Source organism: Coregonus lavaretus, assembly GCF_964263955.1.
Source record: "Coregonus lavaretus genome assembly, contig: HAP1_SCAFFOLD_927, whole genome shotgun sequence".
Classification (NCBI taxonomy): Eukaryota; Metazoa; Chordata; class Actinopteri; order Salmoniformes; family Salmonidae; genus Coregonus; species Coregonus lavaretus.
In genome coordinates, this window is record NW_028162702.1 from 122,516 (window position 1) to 145,000 (window position 22,485).

Sequence of the window (22,485 nt, forward strand, 5' to 3'; positions counted from 1 at the left end):
ACACTAATGTTAAAGCCCCATTACCTACCATCCTCTCAACACTAATGTTAAAGCCTCATTACCTACCATCCTCTAAACACTAATGTTAAAGCCCCATTACCTACCATCCTCTCAACACTAATGTTAAAGCCCCATTACCTACCATCCTATCTCCTCTCAACACTAATGTTAAAGCCCCATTACCTACCATCCTCTCTCCTCTCAACACTAATGTTAAAGCCCCATTACCTACCATCCTCTCTCCTCTCAACACTAATGTTAAAGCCCCATTACCTACCATCCTCTCTCCTCTCAACACTAATGTTAAAGCCCCATTACCTACCATCCCCTCTCCTCTCAACACTAATGTTAAAGCCCCATTACCTACCATCCTCTCTCCTCTCAACACTAATGTTAAAGCCCCATTACCTACCATCCTCTCTCCTCTCAACACTAATGTTAAAACCCCATTACCTACCATCCTCTCTCCTCTCAACACTAATGTTAAAACCCCATTACCTACCATCCTCTCAACACTAATGTTAAAGCCCCATTACCTACCATCCTCTCAACACTAATGTTAAAGCCCCATTACCTACCATCCTCTCTCCTCTCAACACTAATGTTAAAACCCCATTACCTACCATTCTCTCTCCTCTCAACACTAATGTTAAAGCCCCATTACCTACCATCCTCTCAATACTAATGTTAAAGCCCCATTACCTACCATCCTCTCTCCTCTCAACACTAATGTTAAAGCCCCATTACCTACCATCCTCTCTCCTCTCAACACTAATGTTAAAGCCCCATTACCTACCATCCTCTCCCCTCTCAACACTAATGTTAAAGCCCCATTACCTACCATCCTCTCTCCTCTCAAAACGAATGTTAAATCCCATTACCTACCATCCTCTCCCCTCTCAACACTAATGTTAAAGCCCCATTACCTACCATCCTCTCTCCTCTCAACACTAATGTTAAAACCCCATTACCTACCATCCTCTCAACACTAATGTTAAAGCCCCATTACCTACCATCCTCTCTCCTCTCAACACTAATGTTAAAGCCCCATTACCTACCATCCTCTCTCCTCTCAACACTAATGTTAAAACCCCATTACCTACCATCCTCCCTCCTCTCAACACTAATGTTAAAGCCCCATTACCTACCATCCTCTCAACACTAATGTTAAAGCCCCATTACCTACCATCCTCTCTCCTCTCAACACTAATGTTAAAGCCCCATTACCTACCATCCTCTCAATACTAATGTTAAAGCCCCATTACCTACCATCCTCTCTCCTCTCAACACTAATGTTAAAGCCCCATTACCTACCATCCTCTCAACACTAATGTTAAAGCCCCATTACCTACCATCCTCCCTCCTCTCAACACTAATGTTAAAGCCCCATTACCTACCATCCTCTCTCCTCTCAACACTAATGTTAAAGCCCCATTACCTACCATCCTCTCAACACTAATGTTAAAGCCCCTTTACATACCATCCTCTCAATACTAATGTTAAAGCCCCTTTACATACCATCCTCTCAACACTAATATTAAAGCCCCATTACCTACCATCCTCTCAACACTAATGTTAAAGCCCCATTACCTACCATCCTCTCCCCTCTCAACACTAATGTTAAAACCCCATTACCTACCATCCTCTCTCCTCTCAACACTAATGTTAAAGCCCCATTACCTACCATCCTCTCTCCTCTCAACACTAATGTTAAAGCCCCATTACCTACCATCCTCTCTCCTCTCAACACTAATGTTAAAACCCCATTACCTACCATCCTCTCTCCTCTCAACACTAATGTTAAAGCCCCATTACCTACCATCCTCTCTCCTCTCAACACTAATGTTAAAGCCCCATTACCTACCATCCTCTCTCCTCTCAACACTAATGTTAAAGCCCCATTACCTACCATCCTCCCCTCTCAACACTAATGTTAAAGCCCCATTACCTACCATGCTCTCAACACTAATGTTAAAGCCCCATTACCTACCATCCTCTCTCCTCTCAACACTAATGTTAAAGCCCCATTACCTACCATCCTCTCTCCTCTCAACCCTAATGTTAAAGCCCCATTACCTACCATCCTCTCTCCTCTCAACACTAATGTTAAAGCCCCATTACCTACCATCCTCTCTCCTCTCAACACTAATGTTAAAGCCCCATTACCTACCATCCTCTCTCCTCTCAACACTAATGTTAAAGCCCCATTACCTACCATCCTCTCTCCTCTCAACACTAATGTTAAAACCCCATTACCTACCATCCTCTCAACACTAATGTTAAAGCCCCATTACCTACCATCCTCTCAACACTAATGTTAAAGCCCCATTACCTACCATCCTCTCTCCTCTCAACACTAATGTTAAAACCCCATTACCTACCATCCTCTCTCCTCTCAACACTAATGTTAAAGCCCCATTACCTACCATCCTCTCTCCTCTCAACACTAATGTTAAAGCCCCATTACCTACCATCCTCTCTCCTCTCAACACTAATGTTAAAGCCCCATTACCTACCATCCTCTCTCCTCTCAACACTAATGTTAAAACCCCATTACCTACCATCCTCTCAATACTAATGTTAAAGCCCCATTACCTACCATCCTCTCTCCTCTCAACACTAATGTTAAAGCCCCATTACCTACCATCCTCTCTCCTCTCAACACTAATGTTAAAGCCCCATTACCTACCATCCTCTCTCCTCTCAACACTAATGTTAAAACCCCATTACCTACCATCCTCTCAACACTAATGTTAAAACCCCATTACCTACCATCCTCTCTCCTCTCAACACTAATGTTAAAGCCCCATTACCTACCATCCTCTCTCCTCTCAACACTAATGTTAAAGCCCCATTACCTACCATCCTCTCTCCTCTCAACACTAATGTTAAAGCCCCATTACCTACCATCCTCTCTCCTCTCAACACTAATGTTAAAGCCCCATTACCTACCATCCTCTCAACACTAATGTTAAAGCCCCATTACCTACCATCCTCTCTCCTCTCAACACTAATGTTAAAGCCCCATTACCTACCATCCTCTCAACAATAATGTTAAAGCCCCATTACCTACCATCCTCTCTCCTCTCAACACTAATGTTAAAGCCCCATTACCTACCATCCTCTCTCCTCTCAACACTAATGTTAAAGCCCCATTACCTACCATCCTCTCAACACTAATGTTAAAACCCCATTACCTACCATCCTCTCTCCTCTCAACACTAATGTTAAAGCCCCATTACCTACCATCCTCCCCTCTCAACACTAATGTTAAATCCCCATTACCTACCATCCTCTCAACACTAATGTTAAAGCCCCATTACCTACCATCCTCTCTCCTCTCAACACTAATGTTAAAGCCCCATTACCTACCATCCTCTCTCCTCTCAACACTAATGTTAAAGCCCCATTACCTACCATCCTCCCCTCTCAACACTAATGTTAAAGCCCCATTACCTACCATCCTCCCCTCTCAACACTAATGTTAAAGCCCCATTACCTACCATCCTCTCTCCTCTCAACACTAATGTTAAAGCCCCATTACCTACCATCCTCTCTCCTCTCAACACTAATGTTAAAGCCCCATTACCTACCATCCTCTCTCCTCTCAACACTAATGTTAAAGCCCCATTACCTACCATCCTCTCTCCTCTCAACACTAATGTTAAAGCCCCATTACCTACCATCCTCTCTCCTCTCAACACTAATGTTAAAGCCCCATTACCTACCATCCTCTCTCCTCTCAACACTAATGTTAAAGCCCCATTACCTACCATCCTCTCAACACTAATGTTAAAACCCCATTACCTACCATCCTCTCAACACTAATGTTAAAGCCCCATTACCTACCATCCTCCCCTCTCAACACTAATGTTAAAGCCCCATTACCTACCATCCTCTCTCCTCTCAACACTAATGTTAAAGCCCCATTACCTACCATCCTCTCAACACTAATGTTAAAGCCCCATTACCTACCATCCTCTCTCCTCTCAACACTAATGTTAAAGCCCCATTACCTACCATCCTCTCAACACTAATGTTAAAGCCCCATTACCTACCATCCTCTCTCCTCTCAACACTAATGTTAAAACCCCATTACCTACCATCCTCTCTCCTCTCAACACTAATGTTAAAGCCCCATTACCTACCATCCTCTCTCCTCTCAACACTAATGTTAAAGCCCCATTACCTACCATCCTCTCTCCTCTCAACACTAATGTTAAAGCCCCATTACCTACCATCCTCTCTCCTCTCAACACTAATGTTAAAGCCCCATTACCTACCATCCTCTCAATACTAATGTTAAAGCCTCATTACCTACCATCCTCCCCTCTCCCAAATCCATCCTCCAAATGCTCAACAGTTCAGACATATACACACAGTGCATTGGGAATAGTAGTAGTATATTATTACTTTAGTATTCAGACCCCTTGACTTTTTCCACATTTTGTTACGTTGCAGCCTTATTCTAAAATGGATTAAGTTGTTTTTTTCCCCTCATCAATCTACACACAATACCCCATAATGACAAAACAAAAACAGGTTTTTCGATTTTACTTCTCAAATGTATTACAAATAAAAACTGAAATATCACATTTACATAAGTATTCAGACCCTTTACTCAGTACTTTGTTGAAGCACCTTTGGCAGCGATTACAGAATCAAGTCTTCTTGGATATGATGCTACAAGCTTGGCACACCTGTATTTGGGGAGTTTCTCCCATTCTTCTCTGCAGATCCTCTCAAGCTCTGTTAGGTTGGATGGGGAGCGTCGCTGCACAGCTATTTTCAGGTCTCTACAGAGATGTTCGATCTGGGTCAAGTCCGGGCTCTGGCTGGGCCACTCAAGGACATTCAGAGACTTGTCCCGAAGCCACTCCTGCGTTGTCTTGGCTGTGTGCTTAGGGTTGTTGTCCTGTTGGAAGGTGAACCTTCACCCCAGTCTGAGGTCCTGAGTGCTCTGGAGCAGGTTTTCATCAAGGATCTCTCTGTACTTTGTACTTTGAAAATGGATTAAATAAATAAAAATCCTTATCAATACCCCATAATGACAAAGCGAAACAGGTTTTTAGACATTTTTGCTAATGTTTTAAAAATAAAAAACAGAAACACCTTATTTAGATAAGTATTCAGACCCTTTGCTATGAGACTCAAATTGAGCCCAGGTGCACCCTGTTTCCATTGATCATCCTTGAGATGTTTCTACAACTTGGAGTCCACCTGTGGTAAATACCATTGATTTGACATTATTTGGAAAGGCACACACCTTTCTTTATAAGGTCCCACAGTTGACAGAAAAACCAAGCCATAAGGTCGAAGGAATTGTCTGTAGAGCTCCGAGACAGTATTGTGTCGAGGCACAGATCTGGGGAAGGGTACAAAAAAATGTCTGCAGCATTGAAGGTCCCCAAGAACACAGTGGCCTCCATCATTCTTAAATGGAAGAAGTTTGGAACCACCAAGACTCTTCCTAGAGCTGGCCGCCCGGCCAAACTGAGCAATCGGGAGAGAAGGGCCTTGGTCAGGGAGGTGACCAAGAACCTGATGGTCACTCTGACAGAGCTCCAGAGTTCCTCTGTGGAGATGGGAGAACTTTCCAGAAGGACAACCATCTCTGCAGCACTCCACCAATCAGGCCTTTATGGTAGAGTGGCCAGACGGAAGCCACTCCTCAGTAAAATGCACATGACAGCCCGCTTGGAGTTTGCCAAAAGGCACCTAAAGGAGTCTCAGACCATGAGAAACAAGATTCTCTGGTCTGATGAAACCAAGATTGAACTCTTTGGCCTGATTGCCAAGCGTCACGTCTGGAGGAAACCTGGCACCATCCCTACGGTGAAGCACGGTGGTGGCAGCATCACACTGTGGGGATGTTTTTCAGCGGCAGGGACTGGGAGACTAGTCAGGCTCGAGGGAAAGATGAACGGAGCAAAGTTTAGAGAGATCCTTGATGAAAACCTGCTCCAGAGCGCTCAGGACCTGGGGAGAAGGTTCACCTTCCAACAGGACAACGACCCTAAGCACACAGCCAAGACAACATAGGAGTGGCTGCGGGACAAGTCTCTGAATGTCCTTGAGTGGCCCAGCCAGAGCATGGACTTGAACCCAATCTAACATCTCTGGAGAGACCTGAAAATAGCTGTGCAGCGACGCTCCCCATCCAACCTGACAGAGCTTGAGAGGATCTGCAGAGAAGAATGGGAGAAACTCCCCAAATTCAGGTGTGCCAAGCTTGTAGCGTCATACCCAAGAAGACTCGGGGCTCTAATCGCTGATAAAGATGCTTTAACAAAGTACTGAGTAAAGGGTCTGAATACTTATGTAAATGTGATATTTCCGTTTTTTATTTGTAAAAAATTTGCTAGAATTTCTAAAAACCTGTTTTTGCTTTGTCATTTTTGGGGTATTGTGTGTAGACTGACGAGGGAAAAAAACCATTTCATCCATGTTAGAATAAGGCTGCAACGTAACAAAATGTGGAAAAAGTCAAGGGGTCTGAATACTTTCCGAATGCACTGTATATAGTAAAGCCAGTGTATAGCCAAAGTAGATGTTTGTGTTTACCATGTAACTCTTGTACAGGGGGTGTCCAGGCTTGGGTCGGAGGGGTAGAGGGGGGCCTTTCTTTGGTGCCCTCTGACCCTGCGGCTGATTGGCTGATGTGGTAGAGGGGGTGGCTACAGCCTGGGGAGGGGGTGGCTGATTGGATGATGTGGTAGAGGAGGTGGAGACAGCCTGGAGAGGTGGGTGTCGACCAATAACAGTCTTTATGGGAGGGGGTCGGAGAGGGAGCATCTTAAACAGTCCCTGGGGTCTGACACACACAGAGAGAGTGTGCAGGAGAGGAGAGGAGGGAGAGAGAGAGAGGGTAAGAGTGTGTGTGGGGTCTGGAATATATATAAATAGAGATGTTCATAGCTATTATGTTAGGGATAAACGCCGCCGTTCTGTACATTACCTTGGAAATAATGGACGATGCAGCGGACTACAGAGGAGTTCATGTACAGAACGGCGGCGTTTATCCTGATACCACAGTTACCAAATAAAACAATACTAAAACACACATTTACCGGTAGAAATAAAAATGTGCCGTTGATATTTTTTCATTTTAGAAGAGAATTCATACTTTCTCATCTTTTGGATGCTAATCGTTCATTCAATTAGTTATATTATTTATATTTATTAGTTCTATATTTAAGGACACCACCCAGTTGTTCATTCTATTAGTTCTATATTTAAGGACACCACCCAGTTGTTCATTCTATTAGTTCTATATTTAAGGACACCACCCAATTGTTCATTCTATTAGTTCTATATTTAAGGACACCACCCAGTTGTTCATTCTATTAGTTCTATATTTAAGGACACCACCCAGTTGTTCATTCTTTTAGTTCTATATTTAAGGACACCACCCAGTTGTTCATTCTATTAGTTCTATATTTAAGGACCCAGTTGTTCATTCTATTAGTTCTATATTTAAGGACCCAGTTGTTCATTCTATTAGTTCTATATTTAAGGACACCACCCAGTTGTTCATTCTATTAGTTCTATATTTAAGGACACCACCCAGTTGTTCATGCCATTAGTTCTATATTTAAGTACACCACCCAGTTGTTCATTCTATTAGTTCTATATTTAAGGACACCACCCAGTTGTTCATTCTTTTAGTTCTATATTTAAGGACACCACCCAGTTGTTCATTCTTTTAGTTCTATATTTAAGGACACCACCCAGTTGTTCATTCTATTAGTTCTATATTTAAGGACCCAGTTGTTCATTCTATTAGTTCTATATTTAAGGACACCACCCAGTTGTTCATTCTATTAGTTCTATATTTAAGGACACCACCCAGTTGTTCATTGTATTAGTTCTATATTTAAGGACACCACCCAGTTGTTCATTCTATTAGTTCTATATTTAAGGACACCACCCAGTTGTTCATTCTATTAGTTCTATATTTAAGGACACCACCCAGTTGTTCATTCTATTAGTTCTATATTTAAGGACACCACCCAGTTGTTCATTCTATTAGTTCTATATTTAAGGACACCACCCAGTTGTTCATTCTATTAGTTCTATATTTAAGGACACCACCCAGTTGTTCATTCTATTAGTTCTATATTTAAGGACACCACCCAGTTGTTCATTCTTTTAGTTCTATATTTAAGGACACCACCCAGTTGTTCATTCTATTAGTTCTATATTTAAGGACACCACCCAGTTGTTCATTCTATTAGTTCTATATTTAAGGACACCACCCAGTTGTTCATTCTTTTAGTTCTATATTTAAGGACACCACCCAGTTGTTCATTCTATTAGTTCTATATTTAAGGACACCACCCAGTTGTTCATTCTATTAGTTCTATATTTAAGGACACCACCCAGTTGTTCATTCTATTAGTTTTAAATTTAAGGACACCATCCAGTTGTTCATTCTATTAGTTCTATATTTAAGGACACCACCCAGTTGTTCATTCTTTTAGTTCTATATTTAAGGACACCACCCAGTTGTTCATTCTATTAGTTCTATATTTAAGGGCCCAGTTGTTCATTCTATTAGTTCTATATTTAAGGACACCACCCAGTTGTTCATTCTATTAGTTCTATATTTAAGGACACCACCCAGTTGTTCATTCTATTAGTTCTATATTTAAGGACACCACCCAGTTGTTCATTCTATTAGTTCTATATTTAAGGACACCACCCAGTTGTTCATTCTTTTAGTTCTATATTTAAGGACACCACCCAGTTGTTCATTCTATTAGTTCTATATTTAAGGACACCACCCAGTTGTTCATTCTATTAGTTCTATATTTAAGGGCCCAGTTGTTCATTCTATTAGTTCTATATTTAAGGACACCACCCAGTTGTTCATTCTATTAGTTCTATATTTAAGGACACCACCCAGTTGTTCATTCTATTAGTTCTATATTTAAGGACACCACCCAGTTGTTCATTCTATTAGTTCTATATTTAAGGACACCACCCAGTTGTTCATTCTATTAGTTCTATATTTAAGGACACCATCCAGTTGTTCATTCTATTAGTTCTATATTTAAGGACACCACCCAGTTGTTCATTCTATTAGTTCTATATTTAAGGACACCACCCAGTTGTTCATTCTATTAGTTCTATATTTAAGGACACCACCCAGTTGTTCTATGTGTTCTTATCCCTTGCTAGCCAACTAGCTACGGCTAACACAGTCACGACCTCTGCAGCCAGAATAACAGCAAAGTAGCTGCATTTGCATTTGTTTAAGCTGTTTTCTATTGACATTCATTTGGCCACATCCATAACAATGAGCTGATGATGCCCGATGTAGCCTGGCATAGTGCCTGCTCGTCAGGACGCTCAACACCGTTCTTTACGAGGACACCGCTCAGTTGTAGCTCAGTTGGTAGAGCATGGCGTTTGCAACGCCAGGGTTGTGGGTTCGATTCCCACGGGGGGCCAGTATAAAATAAAAATTAATAATAAAAAATAAAATAAATGTATGCACTAACTGTAAGTCACTTTGGATAAGAGCGTCTGCTAAATGACTAAAATGTAAATGTAAATATCAAACACTAGGCTAGAAGCTAGCTAAATCGTTTGTATGACAACCGAATTCAAAAACATCAGTTGCTGAAACCAGCTGGTCAAACTAGACATGTCATGTGGGAGGATTTGACAGCATGGCACCACTTAGGGACCGGAGAAATTCCTGTTCTTAACTCACCACATTAGGTCATCAGATACTCCAGAAAACAAATCAATGCTAGCTAGCTACGTTTTCCTTCGTTGGACCTGCGTTTACAATGTGTCAAATTTCGGTTTGTGTGGTTGTTGGTTTAGCTTTCTGTAACTTTGTAGCAAGTAGGGTCTGCATGTGTAGGCGCATATTATAGGGTGGCAGGTACCTAGCAGTTAGAGCGATGGGCCCGTAACTGAAAGGTCGCTGGTTGAAATACCCAAGCCGACAAGGTGGAAAATCTGTCGATGTGCCCTTGAGCAAGGCACTTAACCCTAATTTGCTCCGTACTACTATGGCTGACCCTGTAAAACAACACATTTCACTGCACCTATCCGGTGTATGTAACAATAAAACATCTATATTGCGTCATGATTGCAAGGTGTCCCGATATCTTTTCCAACTGTCCCAATATTTGGTTTTAATGTCCATTCTAGAATGCCCTTCTAACCAATCAGAAAGGAGTATTCAACAATGCTGTGGTATAAACTATTTTATTAGTATTGTATGTTTCTACCGGAGAGCAGTTACAAGCTAAGTCTATCAGGAGTCCAGGACACACACACACACACACACACACACACATACACACTTACCGAGGAGGAAGAGGAGGCTCACACTCTGAGGAGACCAGTGGGGTTTTCTTTTGGGCTGGAGCTGAGGGTAAGACTGGGGGTCTAGGACCCACTGGGGATGGAGCTACGGCTGGGGTCAGGGGTACTGGGGATGGAGCTACGGCTGGGGTCAGGGGTACTGGGGATGGAGCTACGGCTGGGGTCAGGGGTACTGGGGATGGAGCTACGGCTGGGGCTAGGGGTACTGGGGATGGAGCTACGGCTGGGGTCAGGGGTACTGGGGATGGAGCTACGGCTGGGGTCAGGGGTACTGGGGATGGAGCTACGGCTGGGGTCAGGGGTACTAGGGATGGAGCTACGGCTGGGGTCAGGGGTACTGGGGATGGAGCTACGGCTGGGGTCAGGGGTACTGGGGATGGAGCTACGGCTGGGGTCAGGGGTACTAGGGATGGAGCTACGGCTGGGGCTAGGGGTACTGGGGATGGAGCTACGGCTGGGGTCAGGGGTACTGGGGATGGAGCTACGGCTGGGGTCAGGGGTACTAGGGATGGAGCTACGGCTGGGGTCAGGGGTACTGGGGATGGAGCTACGGCTGGGGCTAGGGGTACTGGGGATGGAGCTACGGCTGGGGTCAGGGGTACTGGGGATGGAGCTACGGCTGGGGTTAGGGGTACTAGGGATGGAGCTACGGCTGGGGTCAGGGGTACTGGGGATGGAGCTACGGCTGGGGTTAGGGGTACTAGGGATGGAGCTACGGCTGGGGTTAGGGGTACTAGGGATGGAGCTACGGCTGGGGTCAGGGGTACTGGGGATGGAGCTACGGCTGGGGTTAGGGGTACTAGGGATGGAGCTACGGCTGGGGTCAGGGGTACTAGGGATGGAGCTACGGCTGGGGTTAGGGGTACTAGGGATGGAGCTACGGCTGGGGTTAGGGGTACTAGGGATGGAGCTACGGCTGGGGTCAGGGGTACTGGGGATGGAGCTACGGCTGGGGTCAGGGGTACTGGGGATGGAGCTACGGCTGGGGTCAGGGGTACTAGGGATGGAGCTACGGCTGGGGTCAGGGGTACTAGGGATGGAGCTACGGCTGGGGTCAGGGGTACTAGGGATGGAGCTACGGCTGGGGTCAGGGGTACTGGGGATGGAGCTACGGCTGGGGTCAGGGGTACTGGGGATGGAGCTACGGCTGGGGTTAGGGGTACTAGGGATGGAGCTACGGCTGGGGTCAGGGGTACTGGGGATGGAGCTACGGCTGGGGTCAGGGGTACTAGGGATGGAGCTACGGCTGGGGTCAGGGGTACTGGGGATGGAGCTACGGCTGGGGTCAGGGGTACTAGGGATGGAGCTACGGCTGGGGTCAGGGGTACTAGGGATGGAGCTACGGCTGGGGTCAGGGGTACTGGGGATGGAGCTACGGCTGGGGTCAGGGGTACTAGGGATGGAGCTACGGCTGGGGTCAGGGGTACTGGGGATGGAGCTACGGCTGGGGCTAGGGGTACTGGGGATGGAGCTACGGCTGGGGTCAGGGGTACTGGGGATGGAGCTACGGCTGGGGTCAGGGGTACTGGGGATGGAGCTACGGCTGGGGTCAGGGGTACTGGGGATGGAGCTACGGCTGGGGTCAGGGGTACTGGGGATGGAGCTACGGCTGGGGTCAGGGGTACTGGGGATGGAGCTACGGCTGGGGTCAGGGGTACTGGGGATGGAGCTACGGCTGGGGTCAGGGGTACTGGGGATGGAGCTACGGCTGGGGTCAGGGGTACTGGGGATGGAGCTACGGCTGGGGTCAGGGGTACTGGGGATGGAGCTACGGCTGGGGCTAGGGGTACTGGGGATGGAGCTACGGCTGGGGTCAGGGGTACTGGGGATGGAGCTACGGCTGGGGTCAGGGGTACTGGGGATGGAGCTACGGCTGGGGTCAGGGGTACTGGGGATGGAGCTACGGCTGGGGTCAGGGGTACTGGGGATGGAGCTACGGCTGGGGCTAGGGGTACTGGGGATGGAGCTACGGCTGGGGTCAGGGGTACTAGGGATGGAGCTACGGCTGGGGTCAGGGGTACTGGGGATGGAGCTACGGCTGGGGTCAGGGGTACTAGGGATGGAGCTACGGCTGGGGTCAGGGGTACTGGGGATGGAGCTACGGGGGTTTGGACGGAGGGTTTAGAGACCAGAGAGGGTCTCCTGTTCTCAGGTACAGCTAGTCCGGACGCAGGCAGGGGCACTGGAGAGAAGAGGAGAGGGTCTCCTGTTCTCAGGTACAGCTAGTCCGGACGCAGGCAGGGGCACTGGAGAGAAGAGGAGAGGGTCTCCTGTTCTCAGGTACAGCTAGTCCGGACGCAGGCAGGGGCACTGGAGAGAAGAGGAGAGGGTTAATAAACACTCACTGTTAGTGAGAGAAAATGTCTGCTTTTAGTACATGCCATTACAGTCACAGGTAACAGTTATGTAGATAACTTGAGGTTCCCACAGGAAACTGAATGACACACACACACACACACACTAGTAGTTATGTTTACGCACAATCATGGCATTTTTTGCTTTACATGGTGGGTTGCGTAACAAATTAGCACGCTCGCACTTTCTCTGACAATCCTATATATAGAGAAAACCCATGTTTGAGGATGAAAACAACTCCATGACAGTAGCGTGACCTATGACCTTCAGCAGGACCAACAATCTTCCAATACATCAAGGAGAGCGCTGAAGGAGGGACCTTCAGCAGGACCAACAATCTTCCAATACATCAAGGAGAGCGAAGAAGGACAGCCAGTTGTGGTCAAACACAGCTGACAGACAGCACACAGCATCAAATAATGTTACAGAATAAGCATCCCATTCACTCCATTAGGCCCCATGAAATCAGAACAACACAAATGCACAACCATTTAATTTCCAAAATGAAATTAACAAACCAGCTATTACTTCCCATTGTAAATATATTTTATCACGTTCATCACACTAACCGGTGATCTACAGTTTAAATGCAACAGTGTTTCATAGTCATTATTTCGAAGAGATAGCTAACAGCAAGCGAGCTGCATACAAAAAACATTGCCACTCATCAGATGATGATAATTTGTAAACAAAGTCTGAAAGTTCATCTTGAAAAGGGTGATGCTATCAAATTAGCCACAACATCCACCTTGACGTTTATAACAGCTGCTGCAGCCGCTGTCGCAATTGTCACACTACTGCAACACAAGCTAGCTAACGTTGTCACACAACTACAACACAAGCTAGCTAATGTTGTCACACAACTACAACACAAGCTAGCTAACGTTGTCACACAACTACGACACAAGCTAGCTAACGTTGTCACACTACTACGACACAAGCTAGCTAACGTTGTCACACAACTACGACACAAGCTAGCTAACGTTGTCACACAACTACAACACAAGCTAGCTAACGTTGTCACACAACTACAACACAAGCTAGCTAACGTTGTCACACAACTACAACACAAGCTAGCTAACGTTGTCACACAACTACAACACAAGCTAGCTAACGTTGTCACACAACTACAACACAAGCTAGCTAACGTTGTCACACAACTACAACACAAGCTAGCTAACGTTGTCACACAACTACAACACAAGCTAGCTAACGTTGTCACACAACTACAACACAAGCTAGCTAACGTTGTCACACAACTACAACACAAGCTAGCTAACGGTGTCACACAACTACAACACAAGCTAGCTAACGTTGTCACACAACTACAACACAAGCTAGCTAACGTTGTCACACAACTACAACACAAGCTAGCTAACGTTGTCACACAACTACAACACAAGCTAGCTAACGTTGTCACACAACTACAACACAAGCTAGCTAACGTTGTCACACTACTACAGCACAAGTGTGGGGCTCTATTTTCTTATAATTAGATGTGATGCTTAGCTTAGAAAGAATACATTAATGATTAAACATAATAGGTTTGTGCTGTACTGATATAGATTGTTTAACATAACAAGCTGTGATTAATGTGAGGAACCGTTAGGGGGTAGGCTGAGACAGACTTGTGATTCACACACACACAGCCTCTTTGTTAAACCGCTCAAGGATATGTGTTCTGCTACAAAGAAGAACAAACTACAGTGGGGGAAAAAAGTATTTAGTCAGCCACCACTTGTGCAAGTTCTCCCACTTAAAAAGATGAGAGAGGCCTGTAATTTTCATCATAGGTACACGTCAACTATGACAGACAAAATGAGAAAGAAAAATCCAGAAAATCACATTGCAGGATTTGTTATGAATTTATTTGCAAATTATGGTGGAAAATAAGTATTTGGTCAATAACAAAAGTTTCTCAATACTTTGTTATATACCCTTTGTTGGCAATGACACAGGTCAAACGTTTTCTGTAAGTCTTCACAAGGTTTTCACACACTGTTGCTGGTATTTTGGCCCATTCCTCCATGCAGATCTCCTCTAGAGCAGTGATGTTTTGGGGCTGTCGCTGGGCAACATGGACTTTCAACTCCCTCCAAAGATTTTCTATGGGATTGAGATCTGGAGACTGGCTAGGCCACTCCAGGACCTTGAAATGCTTCTTACGAAGCCACTCCTTCGTTGCCCGGGCGGTGTGTTTGGGATCATTGTCATGCTGAAAGACCCAGCCACGTTTCATCTTCAATGCCCTTGCTGATGGAAGGAGGTTTTCACTCAAAATCTCACGATACATGGCCCCATTCATTCTTTCCTTAACACGGATCAGTCGTCCTGGTCCCTTTGCAGAAAAACAGCCCCAAACATGATGTCTCCACCCCCATGCTTCACAGTAGGTATGGTGTTCTTTGGATGCAACTCAGCATTCTTTGTCCTCCAAACACGACGAGTTAAGTTTTTACCAAAAAGTTCTATTTTGGTTTCATCTGACCATATGATATTCTCCCAATCCTCTTCTGGATCATCCAAATGCACTCTAGCAATCTTCAGACAGGCCTGGACATGTACTGGCTTAAGCAGGGGGACACGTCTGGCACTGCAGGATTTGAGTCCCTGGCGGCGTAGTGTGTTACTGATGGTAGGCTTTGTTACTTTGGTCCCAGCTCTCTGCAGGTCATTCACTAGGTCCCCCCGTGTGGTTCTGGGATTTTTGCTCACCGTTCTTGTGATCATTTTGACCCCACAGGGTGAGATCTTGCGTGGAGCCCCAGATCGAGGGAGATTATCAGTGGTCTTGTATGTCTTCCATTTCCTAATAATTGCTCCCACAGTTGATTTCTTCAAACCAAGCTGCATACCTATTGCAGATTCAGTCTTCCCAGCCTGGTGCAGGTCTACAATTTTGTTTCTGGTGTCCTTTGACAGCTCTTTGGTCTTGGCCATAGTGGAGTTTGGAGTGTGATTGTTTGAGGTTGTGGACAGGTGTCTTTTATACTGATAACAAGTTCAAACAGGTGCCATTAATACAGGTAACGAGTGGAGGACAGAGGAGCCTCTTAAAGAAGAAGTTACAGGTCTGTGAGAGACAGAAATCTTGCTTGTTTGTAGGTGACCAAATACTTATTTTCCACCATAATTTGCAAATAAATTCATTAAAAATCCTACAATGTGATTTTCTGGAGAAAAAAAATCTCAATTTGTCTGTCATAGTTGACGTGTACCTATGATGAAAATTACAGGCCTCTCTCATCTTTTTAAGTGGGAGAACTTGCACAATTGGTGGCTGACTAAATATTTTTTCCCCACTGTAGTATATATAATACAGTTGAAGTCGGAAGTATACATACACTTAGGTTGGAGTCATTAAAACTTGTTTTTCAACCACTCCACAAATTTCTTGATAACAAACTATAGTTTTGGCAAGTCGGTTAGGACCTCTACTTTGTGCATGACACAAGTAATTTTTCCAACAATTGTTTACAGACAGATTATTTCACTTATAATTCACTGTATCACAATTCCAGTGAGTCAGAAGTTTACATACACTAAGTTGACTGTGCCTTTAAACAGCTTGGAAAATTCAAGTCATGGCTTTAGAAGCTTCTGATAGGCTAATTTACATCATTTGAGTCAATTGGAGGTGTACCTGTGGATGTATTTCAAGGCCTACCTTCAAACTCAGTGCCTCTTTGCTTGACATCATGGGAAAATCAAAAGAAATCAGCCAAGACCTCAGAAAAAAAATGGTAGACCTCCACAAGTCTGGTTCATCCTTGGGAGCAATTTACAAACGCCTAAAGGTACCACGTTCATCTGTACAAACAATAGTACGCAAGTATAAACACCATGGGATCACGAAGCCGTCATAGCGCTCAGGAATGAGACGCGTTCTGTCTCCTAGAGATGAACGTACTTTGGTGCGAAAAGTGCAAATCAATCCCAGAACAACAGCAAAGGACCTTGTGAAGATGCTGGAGGAAACCGGTACAAAAGTATCCATATCCCCAGTAAAACGAGTCCTATATCGACATAACCTGAAAGGCCGCTCAGCAAGGAAGAAGCCACTGCTCCAAAACCGCCATAAAAAAGCCAGACTACGGTTTGCAACTGCACATGGGGACAAAGATCGTACTTTTTGGAGAAATGTCCTCTGGTCTGATGAAACAAAAATAGAACTGTTTGGCCATAATGACCATCGTTATGTTTGGAGGAAAAAGTGGGTTGCCTGCAAGCCGAAGAACACCATCCCAACCGTGAAGCACGGGGGTGGCAGCATCATTCTGTGGGGGTGCTTTGCTGCAGGAGGGACTGGTGCACTTCACAAAATAGATGGCATCATGAGGAAGGAAAATTATGTGGATATATTGAAGCAACATCTCAAGACATCAGTCAGGAAGTTAAAGCTTGGTTGCAAATGGATCTTCCAAATGGACAATGACCCCAAGCATACTTCCAAAGTTGTGGCAAAATGGCTTAAGGACAACAAAGTCAAGGTATTGGAGTGGCCATCACAAAGCCCTGACCTCAATCCTATAGAAAATGTCTGGGAATGTGACGAAAGAAATAAAAGCTGAAATAAATCATTCTCTCTACTATTATTCTGACATTTCACATTCTTAAAATAAAGTGGTGATCCTAACTGACCTAAGACAGGGAATTTTTACTAGGATTAAAATGTCAGGAATTGTGGAAAAACGTAGTTTAAATGTATTTGGCTAAGGTGTATGTAAACTTCAGACTTCATCTGTATGTGTGGTAGACGGTATTATCAGGAACAGTAATAATAAATAATCCCTGCATTCTCCATGTAATGCCTGTTAACAGTTCCATTAGATGGATCAATGCTTATCCACTGTCCCACAGCAGCCAATTATTCTCCCCTGCAAAACATGTCTCTACATATTATTTCCCCTGGCATTTGGTTTGAACAGATGAGGTTTGTATAAACCAAAGCCGTCTGCCTGTGGCACAATGTTGCAGTTTCATTTTTTTTTTTTGCGATCTACACTGTGCCACGCATATCAACGTGAGGAGACTGACAGCTTCTCTGAGCCAGGTTGAATTCATTTATCAGGATCATTATAAAACGGATATATCCAAAGAAATGGCAACAGAAACAAAGGTAAAACAAATGAAAGTGCACATAGTTTGCTGTCCTTTCAGCTGCTTGATGTGATTGTGTGTTAGCTTTAGTTGGCTAGCTAGCAGAGGAGAAGGAGCTAGCCTGCATAGCAACATGCCAGTGATTTGTTTAGCATAGCAACCGTTGCAAATAGAATGAAGGACTAGCCTGTTTGGTTAGCAACTTCTGAATCTCAGAACTAACAACTGTCTTTTCCCCGGACTATATTGTCTGGTGGAAGGGTAAAATAAAATACATGTACTCATTAAAATCGAATTAATGAAAACATGTCATTCATCTTTTTTTAATATGTTGGCAACCCTTTTCTAAAAGCAATAAGGCATGAGAACCCGGGATTATCATGTGACTAACTCCCGACTAAGGCCTATTCTAAAACCGCGTTCACGTGCTAGTCGGAACTAGGAAACTCAGAAAATTCCTCCCTAGCTAACTGGATGAACACTGCACTGTATAACTACACCCAGTTAGCAAGTCGGAAATTTCAGAGTTGCGACTCGCACGTGAACACGGCCTATGGCTGCCTTAACTGCCTTCATTGTACTGCAGCCATGATCCATTAAGCTTAGTGCTTAATACACTGCACACTGCACACTGCACACTACACACTACACACTACACACACTACACACACACACACTTACCACTCGCTCTACGGGATGATGACACGGCAGTGGACTTCTGACCAACACTTGGTCTAGTGTTGGTGCTGTGGAGGTCTATGGAGGGTTTAGGGGGTAACGCTGGTGTTGGCTGGCCGACCACAGTGCTTCCCTCCTGGGGTACTACGGCCCCGTTGGTCCTGGGTGCTACTGGAGGTCTTGGGGGGGCCCCCTCTGTCTGCCCCACCTGGGGGTCTGGTCTTTGGGGTTCAGAGGGGGGCTTTCCAGGGAGCAGGGGTCGGGGTGCGGGGACAGGGGTACTAGGACTTGTAACAGGGACAGGACTAAGGGCAGGGGTAGTTGAGGGGGCCTCGGTAGGTTTGGGAGAGGGGAGAGAGGGTGTGGATTGGGAGGTGGTAACCGTATCAACAGTCAAGTTCACGTCTATCGCCATCAAGCCTCCATCTTCCCATAATCCTTTGCGGGAGGTCTTGGCAGCGAGGGAGGGTTTCGGGGTGACGGGCGGGGCCGGTTTGGGGGGTGCTTGGATTCGGGGGCGGGGTTCAGGTCTACCACCCCCTAGAAAAGCTCCATCTCCTTGGTCACTGTCTGCATGGTTACCATGGTCCTCTTGTATCCTGGCTCTCATATCTTCCTCCTCCTCCTCCTCCTCCTCCTCTTCTTCTCCTCTCAAGTCGCTCTCTACTTTGTCGTTGCTATGGTGATCAGGGAAGCCCCAATCGTCGGAGCTGAAGGCGTCTAGGAGCTCCTGAAGGTACTTTCCCCCCTGATGACTCACTTCTTGGTTCTCTGTGACCTCAGTTCCTGTCTGTCCCAGCCTCACCAGGGTCTGAACTTTGACCTCTCTCCTGATTGGTCGAAGGCTATTCTTTGTGCGAGGACGTGGCCTGGGCTGGTTATGGGGCAGAGGAGGGTCGGAGGGCGTCGTCAAGACAATAGTGGAATGAGGAGGCAGGACGAAGGAGGACTGCCCCCATTGGTCGGTCTGGCTGCCAGAGGCAGAGGTCAGAGGTGAGAAAGGATCAGAGGTCAAGAGTTCATAGTGAAACACTGTTGGTCTGGTCTCCTCGGTGTGTGCGACGGTGTGAGTGTGTGTGTGTAGTGCTGGACTGTCTTCTAGGAAGATGAGTGAGTCAACAGTAGCAGCACCCGTCGTGTCATCAGCGTGCGACGTCGTGTCATCAGCGTGCGACGTCGTGTCATCAGCGTGCGAAGGTTTGGCTTTAAAGGGAGGTCTCCTGGCTACAAACACATTATATTCACACATTATCTAATAATACTAATAATTCTAATAATAACCATTCTTTATTGTGTCCCTTTCAGCTAATGTGTCTTGGAACAGAGCAGCACAGCGTTAAAACCAAAAGCAGCACTGTCACATTTTATACCTCACACTTTCCTAATGTACAATTCCTCACCCTAAACAACCCCTCTCTCCCACAGGAGGCTGGTGTCACCTTAATAGGGGAGGACGGGCTCGTGGTAATGGCTGGAGTGGAATCAGTGGAATGGTATCAGATACATCAAACACATGGTTTTCCATGTCATTCCATTCACTCCGTTCCAGACATTACTATGAGCCGTCCTCCCCTCAGCAGCCCCCACTGCTCTCTCCTCGCCCCTCTCTTACCCACAGAGCGTCTCTGGTTGGGGGCGTGGCCGTGGGCCGCTGCTGAGAATTCTAGTCCGGCGTCGGTTTGCGTGGCGATGGTAGTTGTGGAGACAGAGCGTCGGGGGGAGGAGGAAGAGGTGGAGGAGGAGGGAGGCAACACCTGGACCTGGACCTGACTCTTCTCTCTAATCACCTCGTCATAAGAAGGAGGGGGCTGGAGGGAGGGAGGGAGGGAGGGAAGGAGGGAAGGAGGAGGGAAGGAGGAAAGGAGGGAGGGAGAGAAGGAGGGAGGGAGGGAGGGAAGGAGGGAAGGAGGGAAGGAGGGGGGAAGGAGGGAAGGAGGGAGGGAGAGAAGGAGGGAGGGAAGGAGGGAAGGAGGGAAGGAGGGAAGGAGGAGGGAAATATTCATCAAAAGTATGAATGACTCAGAACCCATGACTATGACCTATATTAATTGGATAACTAATGACCTATGACCTATATTAATTGGATAACTAATGACTATGACCTATATTAATTGGATAACTAATGACCTATGACCTATATTAATTGGATAACTAATGACCTATGACCTATATTAATTGGATAACTAATGACTATGACCTATATTAATTGGATAACTAATGACTATGACCTATATTAATTGGATAACTAATGACTATGACCTATATTAATTGGATAACTAATGACTATGACCTATATTAATTGGATAACTAATGACCTATGACCTATATTAATTGGATAACTAATGACTATGACCTATATTAATTGGATAACTAATGACTATGACCTATATTAATTGGATAACTAATGACTATGACCTATATTAATTGGATAACTAATGACTATGACCTATATTAATTGGATAACTAATGACTATGACCTATATTAATTGGATAACTAATGACTATGACCTATATTAATTGGATAACTAATGACTATGACCTATATTAATTGGATAACTAATGACCTATGACCTATATTAATTGGATAACTAATGACTATGACCTATATTAATTGGATAACTAATGACTATGACCTATATTAATTGGATAACTAATGACTATGACCTATATTAATTGGATAACTAATGACTATGACCTATATTAATTGGATAACTAATGACTATGACCTATATTAATTGGATAACTAATGACTATGACCTATATTAATTGGATAACTAATGACTATGACCTATATTAATTGGATAACTAATGACCTATGACCTATATTAATTGGATAACTAATGACCTATGACCTATGACCTATGCTAACTCATAACCAGGCTGATGAGGTCTTAACAACACATCCTAGATTAAACTTTAATAATCAGTATAGTACTACTATAACACATACTAACAAAAGCAACATGCGGAGACAGAAGAGCAGATTTGCTGAAATAGGCAGAAAGCAATATAAACGTGATGACAGATGACTGATATGCAAATTCGCTTACACTCGTGGTTCTCAGAGAATGCATCTCTTCACATATATTTTCAGAACATACAGACTTGTTTTGAAGATCATTTACGATACTCCATTGTTCCTTATCAAGCAGCTGAAAACTAGTTTGTCTTATTTAGACAAATCCCATGGTTTTCCAGACATGATTCATCTTCTCCTGTCCATGTACAAACGTCATTTATATTTTACATACAGCCTACCCACCGTTCTATATTAACCAATCATGTAGCAGTCTTGTGTTAGAATCAAAGGAGGAACTCTCAAGGACCTCCCCCTAAATCGATGTGTTTATAATACTGGTCATTATCATCCTGAGTGTTCTCATGGCTACATCATCATATCAAAGAAGATGACGTGGGTGTCCATCATCATATTAAATTAGATGACGTGGGTGTCCATCATCATATTATAGATGATGACGTGGGTGTCCATTATCATATTAAAGAAGATGACGTGGGTGTCCATCATCATATTAAAGAAGATGACGTGGGTGTCCATCATCATATTAAAGAAGATGACGTGGGTGTCCATCATCATATTAAAGAAGATGACGTGGGTGTCCATCATCATATTAAAGAAGATGACGTGGGTGTCCATCATCATATTAAAGAAGATGACGTGGGTGTCCATCGTCATATTAAAGAAGATGACGTGGGTGTCCATCATCATATTAAATTAGATGACGTGGGTGTCCATCATCATATTAAATTAGATGACGTGGGTGTCCATCATCATATTAAAGAAGATGACGTGGGTGTCCATCATCATATTAAAGAAGATGACGTGGGTGTCCATCATCATATTATAGATGATGACGTGGGTGTCCATTATCATATTAAAGAAGATGACGTGGGTGTCCATCATCATATTAAAGAAGATGACGTGGGTGTCCATCATCATATTAAAGAAGATGACGTGGGTGTCCATCATCATATTAAAGAAGATGA

The 22,485-nt window shown here is 44.6% G+C and overlaps 1 protein-coding gene across 1 annotated transcript in view; it reads right to left on the reverse strand.

Moving 5' to 3' along the window:
• Positions 1-10,409, reverse strand: part of LOC311119008 (SH3 domain-containing protein 19-like) — a gene marked incomplete at its 3' end in the record, with an annotated part of 33,076 nt that extends 22,667 nt beyond the window's left edge. The window contains exons 1-2 of the mRNA XM_084193757.1: positions 10,330-10,409; positions 6,565-6,814 (exon numbers count right to left, since the gene is read on the reverse strand). Coding sequence (XP_084049883.1) covers positions 6,565-6,795 — 231 coding nt within the window. The 5' untranslated portion in view covers positions 6,796-6,814; positions 10,330-10,409. The remainder of the gene's footprint in view (positions 1-6,564; positions 6,815-10,329) is intronic.
• Positions 10,410-22,485: the final 12,076 nt, after the last annotated feature.